The 13173-nt window shown below is 42.4% G+C and overlaps 1 protein-coding gene across 1 annotated transcript in view; it reads left to right on the top strand.

The window, feature by feature from the left end:
- The first annotated feature begins 9448 nt into the window (after positions 1-9448).
- Positions 9449-13173, top strand: part of LOC122774670 (zinc finger protein 236-like) — a 4919-nt gene continuing 1194 nt past the window's right edge. Inside the window, exons 1-2 of the mRNA XM_044034144.1 lie at positions 9449-9682; positions 10850-12383. Coding sequence (XP_043890079.1) covers positions 9555-9682; positions 10850-12383 — 1662 coding nt within the window. The 5' untranslated portion in view covers positions 9449-9554. The remainder of the gene's footprint in view (positions 9683-10849; positions 12384-13173) is intronic.

Here is a 13173-nt window from a genome sequence, read left to right as displayed (position 1 = left end):
AACTTGTTATCACAGTGATTGTCGGGATAGAGTTGTGGCTTCAGAGTGGTTTGTTGACTGTGCACATTTTTGGTATATTAACATATGTTTTGAGACAGTTTGACTTGACTATCTCTTGTGCTTATTTTTTTGTGACAATCCATCATCGTTTCCCCAGAGGTCGGTGCATGAGCAGAGCTTTAGTGGACTATGAGTTCCTTTCTTTTGATTTCAACTTCTGGTTTCTGTATGCTGAGATCAGGTATCGTTATGTGGTTGTTCAGTTGTGGTGCCTTGTCTTCCTGATTATCAGAGAGTAATATTTATAAAAAGTTGTGCACACTGCAGAATAAAATGTACATTTATATGCAGCGGCGTATATGCAAGTATGTTTCTTTGGATGTACTGTACTGTAAATCACATCTGGTACAGAGTAAAAAAATCTTTTTAGCTAAGAATGTAGATGTTTATTAAGGCATTTTTTTCAATGGAAAGCAGCAACAGAAATACTTAAAATCAGTTTTAAAAGCTTTCTTTCAAACGTGGGTTTGAGCAGGGAGGTCCCTGTGAGGGGGGGAAATCTCACAAAGACCTCCAGGGTCAAAACCAGTTGGTCCTTTTTTTTTTATGACTGTTTTCACAGCGGTGACAAAATGTTTACAACATAGTCTTATAAACATCACTGAGCTAATCTATTTTGCTGTTACACAAATCTCTGCCATTGATTCGGGTGAAGTCAGGTCTGCAGTGTGAGAATGTGTGAACTGTATTATAAAACGTTATTAAACATCCTGATTTGTGCTAAATTTACACTAAATAGAAACTCTTCGTAACTTGTGTGTGTGGCTGACGTTAGTGTGGCTCTCTCCTGTGTTTTCTGCAGTCAGACTATTCTTTTCTTCATGCTGTTGCGTTGCATGTGCCCTCATTAAATGATGGTCAGGAAGCCATCACCAGTGACAAGGTGCTACCACCAGGTGGTGACATGCACAAGTGTAAAGTTTTAATTATGTTAATGAGTAGGGAAAGCAGAGGAAATGATTGGTTGTGGCAGTGGGTAAGAAGTTGTGGGAGGTGATCAGTGAGTGCATCTTCCTCTGTAAAAGTATGTGTGAGAGGATGTGTCATGAGAGAGTGTGTGTGTGTGTGTGAGACTGTGAGAGTGTATGTGTGCTTGAGCATGCATGTGGAGTGACATAATCCCACAACATTCTCTCTTGTGTTTAGTGTTTGACTTAACAGCACCACTCTTAAATCCAAGTGGTGAAGTGGCTGCTCTGTGAGACCTCGACTGGCACCAGGCCTGGCACAGAGCTAGAGTGGGTGGAGTGGGTTGGTGGAGTTGGGGATGGGAGGACTGTCGACTGCCAACTATTTGTTTGTGTTCATGACTGTGGTTAGTATTTCTCCATTTAAAAGACTCGGTATAATGAGGACGCCTGCTCCCCACAACATGTGTCCTTCTCTCTGAAAAGCAGGGGAGCTAATCATTTACCGACCGCTGCATTCATCAGTATGACTTAAAGCTGTGTAGCCACTTAGTGCGAACAACCAGTCATATCCACAAAGACGCTCGCTTGGACAGCTGAGCTCGTAGCTTATTCTCTGCCGTTATAATCATTTTCTGCGATGCTGTGACCGTGTTGGAGCTAAAGTAAGATATTTCAGTGCTGTGCCCAGAAACAGTCGAGGCTCACAGCTGAATGCCTGTGGAGGCACATGAGTCGCTCTGATTCACTCTGAGGGGTTTTTTCTTCTTCTTTGTGTTCGACTTCATAACAGCTAATCTGAGGTTATTGTGTGACCAGGCTCTCCATGAGAAAATAGTGAGGAACAAAGATACCTGGTTGAGAGTGGCTAAAATCAGCCAGAACAAATTGATTTTATCCTCATGAAAGGTCTCATGGCTGCTGGTACCGGTAATCCTGCTATGAAAACACTGACATTTCTCTGCTCCAACAGTAATTTAATAGAAGTTTTTTTCTTCTTCTTCTTCTTCCTTTGCGCCGCACCTGCTTTAAGAGTAGCTTTCGCTGTAGACGTTGTTATTTTTCATTTATTTATGCCCCCAGGTTTTTCAATCATCCATCTATTACTAAGCAAACAAATAAGTTCCGGGCCTATGCCGCAGACACAAATATAGACATGAGTTATGAGATTCAGAGAAGCTGGGAAAGGCTTTGGACCTTAATACGCAACATCTGCACAAGACAAGACACACAACCCGAGCGTCCCGCTACAAAGTCCTGCAGCCGGCTGTTGCACACTTGTATGTGTTTGACCTGTCTAATGTAAAAAAGAGCGAGAAAAGTGAGGGGGGAGAAGTGTAGCAGGTGAAGGGTGTTGGGCTGAACGGGAATAAAATGATCATTATTAACTGCTTAAGTGCTGAATGTTATGATTTATGGAGCCAAAGTGGGGCCAGTTGAGGTGTCACGTTGGATTTCCAGAGGCATCTGTCTTGCGGTTTTGGCAGGTTGTTTTTCCCTGGGTTCAGATGTTTGCATCACACTCCTGACAACCCATTTTCCCTTCCCAATACCCCCTCCTCAACGGCATTGTCCCGCTCCTTTAAGTAGAGTACACCTCTGATCGCTCCCTCTTTCCTCTCCGTAAACCATCTATCCATCTGCACATCTGCTTTTCATTGAGGCCTGCATGTCTCTGAAGACTTGAACACATTAAACACTGGCACAAGCACAGTCCCACTCTGGCACTTAACACAACGCTTAGGTGACTTAAAAGGGAGAGGCGAGAATTATAGAAAATGAAGTGTCACCGAAATAAAAAATCACCCCAGATTACCACCAATTACAGTTAATAACGGTGTCCAGGCCATCTGCTGATCAGATGGAGCACTGTGGAGAAATAATGATACCAGAGAGAGAGGGAGAAGGAGAGAGATTCATTGAAGAAGACAGCGACATAGACTTTCAACTATGTGATGATGTGGTTTGATCTTTTCAGTACAGTACGGACTGGAATGCTTTGTATGGCATGGTAGTCATAAATGCGTATCTTGGAATAATAGCCGTGTTGTTTCAGTGGGGTTAAGTTCTGCTAGATTGGAGACATGTGTCTGCTCAGCTTTATTAGTCATTTATTAGTCACTGAGGTCAGGCAAGAGTTTTGAGCCAAGGCACAACGTTGCTGAACTTGAACATGACTCCGATCATCAGCCCCTGAAGCAGCGTGAATAGGTGTACGATTACAGCACAATCTAACTGACCGTGATCCCCAATGTCAAACGCATCCAGTATGCGAAGCGTGTTCGACAATCAATGTAATCACCGTCACAATGACCGCAACCTTCCACTGAAGAGTTGTACCATCAGAATTATCTTATTGTTCTGCCGCCACAGTCACAGTGGCCGCATTAGTCGGCAGGAAAAGGATTAGAAAGCACTTTACACTCGCAGATACGATGCGTCTGAGGTTTTATGGCTTCGGGCGCTGTTTTCCTAAAGGATTTTGACGAGCAAGCAGCGTGACAAATGGATGACATCACAGCAGACATGTTGGAGAGGTGATTGGAGCCTTGTTTCTCTCCACAGCCTCCGCCAAAAAATAATCACACGTCTCCCAGAACAAGCTCTCAAATAACCACGTTTATCCATTTATAATTGCACTCTTGTTTCAAGCATTAGTTTATGCATTCATGCGCGACGAGGCATGAAAACTGGCGTACTGCTGCTTTAATACGACTTCTCCTGTGCATCTCGGTGAGCTCCTCGGTTTACTGTCATCCTGCAGTAGTGCTCACTGAAAGGAACGTGCTACTTAAATTATACAGGAGAGAAGAGGAGGCGGCGTGGGCAATAGATATCATGTGATGACATTAATGGAACAGAAGAGAGCCCTCTTTGATGTAACACAGTATTATTAGACTCCATGTTACCAACAGTGGATGAGCTACTTCTTCCAAAAAATGATTTTTCTCTTTCAGTTTTTAAGCGGCAGATAACAATCAAGTTCTTATTCATGCCTGAGTGTTTAATTGGCGATGCTGACATCAGTGGCTCTTTGTGCGGATGAGCCAGCACATCTGTACGTGGTCTCTGTACAGAACACAACATTTGCCCCTGGTGCTTCTGGCCTCGTCCAGCCTCTTTCTTACTCTCTCTCTCCCTCTCTCTGTCTGTGTCTCTGCCCCTGCGCTCCTGATCTCACGCCCTTACAACGTCACTCGTAATTGGGTCTGAATGCTTGCAACTGTGTATATCACAGCAACATCCCACCCTGCTTGTTCCAAGATGCTCACAAGCTTTTATACTCAACTCACTTAATCGTGCCTTTTGGGGAACAAACAAAAGTTGTGTTTACATTCTGGGATTTTTACGAAAAAGATCATTTAACAATAGAGGTATCTTTGTTTGCTTGTTGCCTTCTGTACCTTTGTGGTCATTTTATTAGTGGAAATTGGATAAATATGTTTGTATAAATGTACTGTTGCTTTAAAATAAAAAGCAAAGAATAATAATTCATATTTACTTTAAGGAAGGGCCAAAATGGCACCGTAGATCCCCGACGTGCTTTGGAAAAAGAGGGGTGACCTCAGGAATTCTTACACACTGAACCTTTAAGAAACATGTTTATACATTTGAAGAAATGTTGACAAAGAAAATGGATTGGAACAAATTTACAAAATTTCCCTCATCTCTACAGTTTAAAAAAAAAAAAGTTTACTGGCTCTGAATGTATTTATTTAGCCTTTATTTAACCAGGTAGAAACCATTGAGATCAAAATCTCTTTTCCAAGGGTGACCTGGCCAAGAGGTCATCAACACAGGTCACAGTAAATATTAGAGATTTAGGAGACAGGTTACAAACAATAATTTGTACAAAAACAACAATGTAGCAGTAAAATTGAACATCCAGTATGTTTTGTTCTTTGTTTTTGCGTCTCTGTCTTTATCTGTTTGACATTTTGTTACTTTTAATAAGTCAGTGTGTGTCGCAAACATCTCCTCCTTTAAATCAAACTCAGCAGCACCCCATCACACAGAAATTGCGTGTGTGGGTGGTATTTTCCCCCACACTCTCCTCCTGTTTTACGTTTCACCTCAGTCCCTGATGCTGTCTTTGGCTTCCACCTCCTGATCAGACCAGGGCTCCTGTAAGGTTGCAATGTTCAATGCTGTATTACCATGGCATATTGAGTTTAAACTAAATTGACTGTTGGGTTCCATCCAAGCCACCGTATGGTGAGGAGCCCGTTTCTTTAACCAGAGCGTGACTGATTCTGTAAATATAGTAACGCTCTAAATCACCTCAGTGCTAACTCTCTGCGGGAAAGGGATGAAGCCCTCAAACACTAATTTAACACTCATTCAGGAGGTCTCTTTGATTGAGATACTGTCGTTGAATCTACGCGACCGCTTGCAAACCCAGTGCAACAGCCATCAAAACACAAGGTTTTTATTGGGGACTCCTTCCACCTACCTGTTTCTATTGGAGCGAGTAAATAAAAAGCGCTGCGAGAAAGGTTTCAGTGACACTGATTGTCCCTCTCCAGAGAGTTCATGATTCTACCAGCAGCTGTCACGCAAACTCTGACACACAGTTCAAGCACATGTGAAAGTCAGATGCTGGCATGACGTTAAAAATCCAGATGTATTTGTGTCTTTGCCTGAAAGACAATAACAAGAAAATCTTCTTCCAAACAAATGGGACCGTGAGCTGCTGGAGTTGTGTAGTTTTTGCTTCGGCATGTGTCTGTGAAAGCGTTTGCATGTAAGTGAACATTTACTTCAGTTCCATGAAGAATTCCAGCGGAAAGTCAACTCACACCATACCATATCGTATCGTTTTACATGATAAAAAAAAAAAGAAGACGACACATCACAATGGTTTTCTCCATGAATCTGGTGTTAGCGGTTTACACTGAAAAAACAGTAAAATAAGCACTGTTTGCAGTGAAAAAAAAAAGCTTTGTCTTATGCCTAAAAAAGGATAGTCTTGGCAAGCAAGTGTTAAACTAGAAAAATAATCTATGTCTTAGAAAAAATATCCAACTTTACTACAGCTTAGTACCAGTAACAAGCTAAAACAGCAAGTTGTATAAAAGGATCGGTGTATGTGCAAATATAAAACATTATAACGTCAGCTTAATCAAGAAAAGAAAGATTAATTTTAAGTTACGTATCGCAAGCAAAGATATTATGTTACGTAAGAAATGTTGAAACATTGTTCTGTCTAGTTTTTGCCGTTTTCTCCTCATATTAAGGCACATTATAGTCTGAAAGTGCCTAGATATATAGATTAAGGTAATTATTAAGGTATTCTAGCCAAACAAAATTTGCTTACCCCATTAAAAAAGAACATATTACTCAATTTAAAAATATTTGGCGAATTTCTAGAATAACTGTTTTTACACGGATCTGAGTTACACATTCATTGTAATGAAGGAAAGGTTTCAGCGAACGCTGTCGAATAAGGAAAGATTATATTTCATGGTTTTATTTTGCAGTAAAAGTACACAAACAGGGTGAGTTAACTATACAGGAACAGCAGCAACGAGATGCATTCAAGAAACCACGTAACTCTCATCACCATGAGCCACCAAATTCACATGCAATGACTCCACTAACAAACATCCTACTGCTGCTGCTGCTGCTAGGTTGTAGCAGTAGATGTAAAAGTATAGAGAAGCACTTAAAAAACGTTGTTCAGTTGCGTGTTTGTGTAAATGTCAATATGCATTCAAATATCCTGGAACATCATGATTAAATGTAAGCTTATAATCTTCCACACATTTATCAAGTGCATACAAACACAACACTGAATGAATGGATGAATGAATGAAATCTAATGCTGCTACTTTTATGCTGGAAGTGTAATGTTTGGGAAATATGTTTCCCGTCATATGTAAGTATTGTTTCATTTATTTTCATGGCCAAAAAATAAATTAAGTTAATAGATAGGTTAAATTAATCCTTATCAAAAATCCCTTTGTCCATAACAACATGTGTATTTGGTCAAAGTCGTGATACTGGGCAGGGAAGGTTGGGATTTATTTTGAGCGTTTTAATACACTGATGAAATAGCAGTCCTTAATCAGTTACATATCTGTATACAGTATATAATATAAGGATGTTTCTGTTCTCCGAACCCCTTTTAACTTTTAACTTGACAGCATATGTGCCCAGGTTTTATGTCGTTAAAACACATGCAGCTGCACAAGAACTGTTTATCATAGTTTAAAACCTGGTCTGGAACTATCTGATTATAGAATAAGTAAACCAGATTGTGAATTGTGAATGTGTCCAGGTGTTTGCTGCCAGTATTCAGTAGTAGTCATTTGTGAATTGTTTCTTCTGACTCCTTTTGGACCCGAACACTGAGAGCTACTGTGGTTCGATTGCCAGCTCTAATATCACTTGTATTTTGTAATAGAGTGCAACCTTTGTAAAGTAATTTCTCAAAATGAAGACATATTAAAGTGCTTATTTCCAAAAATAAAAACATTGTGAAGAAGAACAATGGTGGCTTTATCAGCCTGCTTTAGTAAAACAATTTACAGACAGGGAATCATTGTGTGGGATCATCTCTGACTTCTCTCTGTGCTTAACTCATTTACATGCTGAGCGTTTCCTGGCATTCTGCACTGCACAACAGAGCATTACGCTTTGAAAAAAGTCTTCTAATCTCTTCAGTTACATTCACTGTGCTGCCTGGTGTGGCTCTGATGTGAGTGTGAGAGTGAGCATGTGCATTCATTCAAAGCTGCGTTGAAGTGCCAGTCCATCCACTGCCATACAATGATGATTGCATTTGGTTGTTTGTGCTCTTGTGTGCATGCAAATGGACAGTCACGTCCTAATTAAAAGATATGTGACCATGTTAGTCATCTTTATGTCACTTCTTCTGGCCATCTTGACTGAATTACTCGTGACTGGAGGCAGGGAAACACTTGGCGTCACATCAGTTCTGGGCCTTGAAACTTTCATACAGTAACACAGTTGTGCTTGTTAATTGCTGGGGATGCCCGGCCAACAAACTGTAAGGCCAGAACAATCCAGAATTTGATAAACACAATGGTTTGTATTGTTTGAAAACAGACCAGAGGTAAAAGTTAACGGCTTTGAGGGAAACCAGCGCTGTTCTTTCAGTCCCCTGGCCACACTCGTGTGTTTGTGTTGCTCGCTTTGCCTTTTCTCTTCTTCTTTGTGTTTCCGCTTTGACCCGCAACAAGACAAATGCAGAGGAGACTGTGGATACATCAGCGAGTGGAGGGATGTGTATATAGATGGTCCTAAAACTGGGGATAACATGGCTCACAAAGTTCCCTTGTTTTCGCTTGTCTTTTGTTCACTCTCGTGACCTTTTCTCCCAGAAAAACACTCTCACTCTTCCCTGCACTCTTCCTGTTTATTCTCCCTCTCCATCTGTTATTCATGTTGTAATATCTTTTGTTAATCTTTTTCTTTTAAGCCTCTTTATGTGGAATATTTTCACATTTTGTGTTCTCCTTCACACACCTTTGGATGAGTTTAGTAATAATTGGGTCTTTGTGTGCGATAACATTGTCAATAATATTGTTAGAAGATAATTAAATTTGAGAAATTGAGTTAGGGATGTTGGGAGAAGGGTGCGTGGCCACCTCCTAATGAGTGTGTGCAGATATTAGCTTTCCTCTCACAAGTATGTCCTCATGCGCTGAGCTCCACTCCTGCTTTATTTTTCTTTCTCTTTCTTATTTCAATAACATCATTTAATTTAATTTTATATAAAATGTGAGACAAAAAAATATTAAAATATGCTTCATTTTTCAGGCAAGATTAAACTATCTGTAGTTTATAGAAAAAGAGACAATATTGACACCACAGTTACCTTTATTTTTTTTATATTTGAGTATCGTGGTGGTCCTTAAATTACTATAAGGTATTTACACCACACTTGAATGGTAAATCTATTAGCCTAAATTAATAATTCACTAATTCATTAAGATAACTGTTTCACGAAAGGGTTGATCGCTTAAAATTAGAGGAATGGATGGTACATTTAAAGAGCCACTATGTAATTTAACAGCATGATTAATAAAACAGTTTCACTTTCATTGGCTGAACCTTCCGGACATATTTGTTTGAATTGGTTTGTTTTTCCGAAATGGACACATCACCATTTATTTACAGTTCCTCAACTACTCCAGCAATAATATTTGGCAATAAGTCTCTCCGTCGTCATTTTTATTGTCACCATTCGGACTTTGCCAAAGAGCTTTTCATATATCACTGGATACTCGTGTTGAGGCAGCTAAGCTATTCCTCAAGAGAATATTTATAATCTAATAGGATTTCAACATGTCACTGATGGCACGGATCCCATTGTAAACTGATTATCCTTCCAAGACTGTAAGTAGATAACTGAGTGCAATTTGCCTAGCCAGCTTTGAGGTCACAGCTCTCCCTGCTAAAACAACACTAACAAATGACAAGAGCACAAATGTAGTCTGTGTAATGTGTATCAAACATGTTCTTATCATTTCTAAAAAATATGCTCATGTTCTCTTTGGTCCTTTTCCAGTGAATGGTGCCTTCTGCTCAGAGAAAGATGTTGACGCTGAGGACACACTAATGCGATGTGGCCAGAACCTGCCACTGCCGATGGGGGGTCATTCAGGGGGGACTTACCCCCAGAGCCTCCACTGCGACAGACCGACCCCCGACCTCCATCTGCAGGACGGCCCTCACCAAGACACAAGGTAACCTGTCAGTGTTATTCCTGTTTTAGTTTAGTGTTAGTTTCCTGTTTGGTATAGCATTACTAACAACATGCAGGTACAATGTGTTTTTCATTATCCTTGCTATTGTGAGTTAAATGCACACATACAGTTAACGGTTTCAAAGCTTTACCTGGTCTCATAAAACACACGGGAGGGGTCCACAGTACAATGTTTATGTTGCATTAATGGGATTCTGCTTTTGTGCAGTCGTTGACTACTGTTGGTCAAGTCACAGAGAATTTCCCCGTGAATATCAATGAGGTGCTGTTTACCCCTTTTTGTCTTTCCTCTAACCTCTGTTGCACCTGGACAGACGTTCACTCTTCGCATATTGTTTCTCGATATTTCCCCCATAGCCAAACAGGAAATGGTATTCCTGAATAGAGAAAGAAGGAGGGGGGTGGTGGGGGTCACGTCTTTATTAACAACAATGATGACAAAGTCTGCCAGTGACTCTCTCCATTCCACATTAGCGTTAGCTCTGTTTTTCTCCCAATGTGCTCAGGGGAAGGGACAAAGACGATTCCTTCATGAGACAGCAGGAGAAAGGAGAGCTCTTCTCACATCACTCAGGGGCTTTGGACAAAATCCATAATGAGCCAACTGACAGGAATGATTATGTAGGAGATCACAGCAACGCATGGAGAAATCTGACCTGGGTTCCCCATTCAGCAGGGAAAAGATTCCCACCATAATACACAGTATTGTAAATGCTGACCCTTCATGAGCTGCAATTATGCCACCAAAACAGGTGACTCTCTATTTATCTCCAATGTTGGGTTGGGTTTAACCCCTTTGTGTCATCAAAGCCCATCAGACGGACACTCTAGCCAGTGGCCTCTCTGTCTCAGTAGCCGATGACCACACCCACTCTCTATTCTTAGTCATAAATGCCCATTCATATCCTCCTACTACGAGAAGATCCTGTTTCATTTATTCACAAACACATTTTCGATGACCAGCAGTAAGTGGTGTCCAACTTCACCTTATGTCACTATATGTAAACCTTGGCCTATGGTGGATGAAATATTAGACTGATATAGAATGACTCTGCTGCTGCTGCTGCTGTTGGGAAGGATGACCAGTCTGTAATTAGCCTTTGAACTAAAAAGTGCTCATTCCTGTTTGTGTGTTTTCTCATTTCAGATCCTCCTCTGTCTTCCACAGGACTCTGCCAGGAGCCTCACATGGACTGAACTGTGGCAGTGCCACCACGGCACGCTCCTCTCTGCCTTACCTAATCAAACAGGAGAATTCAATGGGCTATAAAACCCCCAGCACAGGGTCAGGGGTTCATAGCTCATCTCAGGCCCGTTATCAGATTTGTAGAACAGGGGAAGGTTTGGGGGCGCCAAGGGACGTGACAGTCGTAGGTCCACATGTTAGCAACAACGGCAGTAGCATATGTACAGCAGGCGGCGTCGGAAGTGCTGTGTTAAGTGACGCAGTTCAACCGTTTAATAATGAAGATGGCTCCTCCCCACTGGCTTTGTCTCCTACTGGCTCCCATCATTCAGCACGGCTGCCCAGTGCGAACAGTCTGAAGAGACGCTGCCTGTCCCTGGCCTCACAGTCTATTGCTGCTGCTGGAACTGGCAGCGTTGCTGCGACAAGTTCACCATCAGCTTCTGGCGCCGCTTCCGAGGACATCAATATCACCGCCATCACCTGCTCCTCCTCCCAGATGTCGATGGTGGCCTGTGTCAACGGGTTACGTACTAATCTCTCACCCAGCCACGCCAGCAGTGCCGGCTTCTCCTCCTCCTCCTCCTCCTCTTCTACATCCCCACCCTCTAACTCCTGTTCACAAGAAGCCCAACAGAGGCCCCAAGCTCACGGCAGCCCCCAACAAACTACGGGACAGGAGAGCTGTCAGCTGTCCTCACCTGCCTCCTGCCTTTTATCTCTTTCCTGCTGCTCCACGTCCTCCTCGTCAGTGTCATCAGTGGAACCAGAGCAGGGCCAGGGGCAGAGCCAGGGGCCGTGTGAGGAGCAGGGGTCCATGCTGCAGGGGTGTGGAGCTAGAGGAACAGCTGGGGGAGGAGTGGGAGGCTCGGATGGGCTTGGGATGTTGATGAGTGGGGCTCTGATGTCTGGGTCGCTGACTTCGGGGCCTGAAGCTGGGGTTCTTCTGGATGGGGGCCAGAAATCTGGAGCTGTCCTCAAGCAGGAGCCTCTTGATGACTTCTCTCCCAGTGAAGATGAACTCTTTCAGCAGCACTATCACCATCATTTAAGTGGTCGTAGTGGGCACCTTCGTCACCCACATCACCCCCCTCGATCTGCCATGCCTCCGCCCTACCACCTGCACCAATACGTGGGGCCCAGCCCTGGGGGCCTGTTGCACAGCCTGAGCCAGCAAACAGCTTCAGCTTCCTCTCTAGGACACAAACAAACCTCTGGATGCTCGTCTGGGTCCATAGTCCCAGAACAGGAGGAGGCCGTTGGAGGTACGCTGGGGGAAAGGCAGGTGTGTCGCTGGATTGACTGTAGCGCTGCGTATGAGCAGCAGGAGGAGCTTGTGAGGCATATTGAGAAAGTTCACATCGACCAGCGCAAAGGCGAAGACTTCACCTGTTTCTGGGCTGGCTGCATTCGCCGATACAAGCCCTTCAATGCGCGGTACAAGCTACTCATTCACATGAGGGTCCACTCTGGAGAGAAACCCAACAAGTGTATGGTGAGTCACCATAAACCACACATAACCAACCAACCAAGTGGTTACATGCATTCACAATACTCACATTCAGCCTTGTTAAAAACTGTCCTATAAAGTTCTGAAAGTATTAGGTGATATTTATTGTTTCAATATGAGTCTAGTTTGTCCCATAACTGCAGCCATCTGTTAAAAGATGTGATTTTAAAAGAACATTTCACAAAGTAACACAGTGTGTGTAGATGAGTTTTCCTCAGAAAGACTGGACCTGCTTCATTGCTGATTACTTTTCAACAGAAACTCTTATTTTTGTTTGGGTTGAGATCCAGTTATGATTGTAATTTCTGTATTTAGTGGAAGACGTGAAAGGGGAGGAAAAAAATCCCACTAAAGATCTGAGCTGCTGTAAGGGTAGCACTACCTTGTTAGTATAAATAGATTTGTGGTTATATTCTTTTCAGGTAAGGCTCCAATTCCACAAGTCAACACACTAATCAATGTCAAGCTGTCATTTCCCCACGTCCTTTAGCAAATGGAAAAAGCCCTCCAACCTTAAGAATGACTTAGTCCAAATACACAATTAGTCCACAATTTGTGTAGGGCAATGCAATGTTTATTTTCACAAGCACTCTGTTTTTGAGAAGGGTTTCAGATCATGAAAAGCCAACACATATGGTTAACATAACCAAACAATGCCTACACTTGATCCATTTAAATGGGAGCTTTAACTGTTTAGCTGTCCCACAAGTATTAAGTGAATTGGCTTCATGTCCAAGCCAAACATGAAGAGAAATGTAGTAGTCTGGAGATGAAG

The sequence above is a fragment of the Solea senegalensis genome, linkage group LG9 (genome assembly GCF_019176455.1).
Source record: "Solea senegalensis isolate Sse05_10M linkage group LG9, IFAPA_SoseM_1, whole genome shotgun sequence".
In the NCBI taxonomy this organism is placed as follows: Eukaryota; Metazoa; Chordata; class Actinopteri; order Pleuronectiformes; family Soleidae; genus Solea; species Solea senegalensis.
Note: the sequence above shows the minus strand (reverse complement) of the source record. Positions and strands in the feature narration are given on the sequence as shown.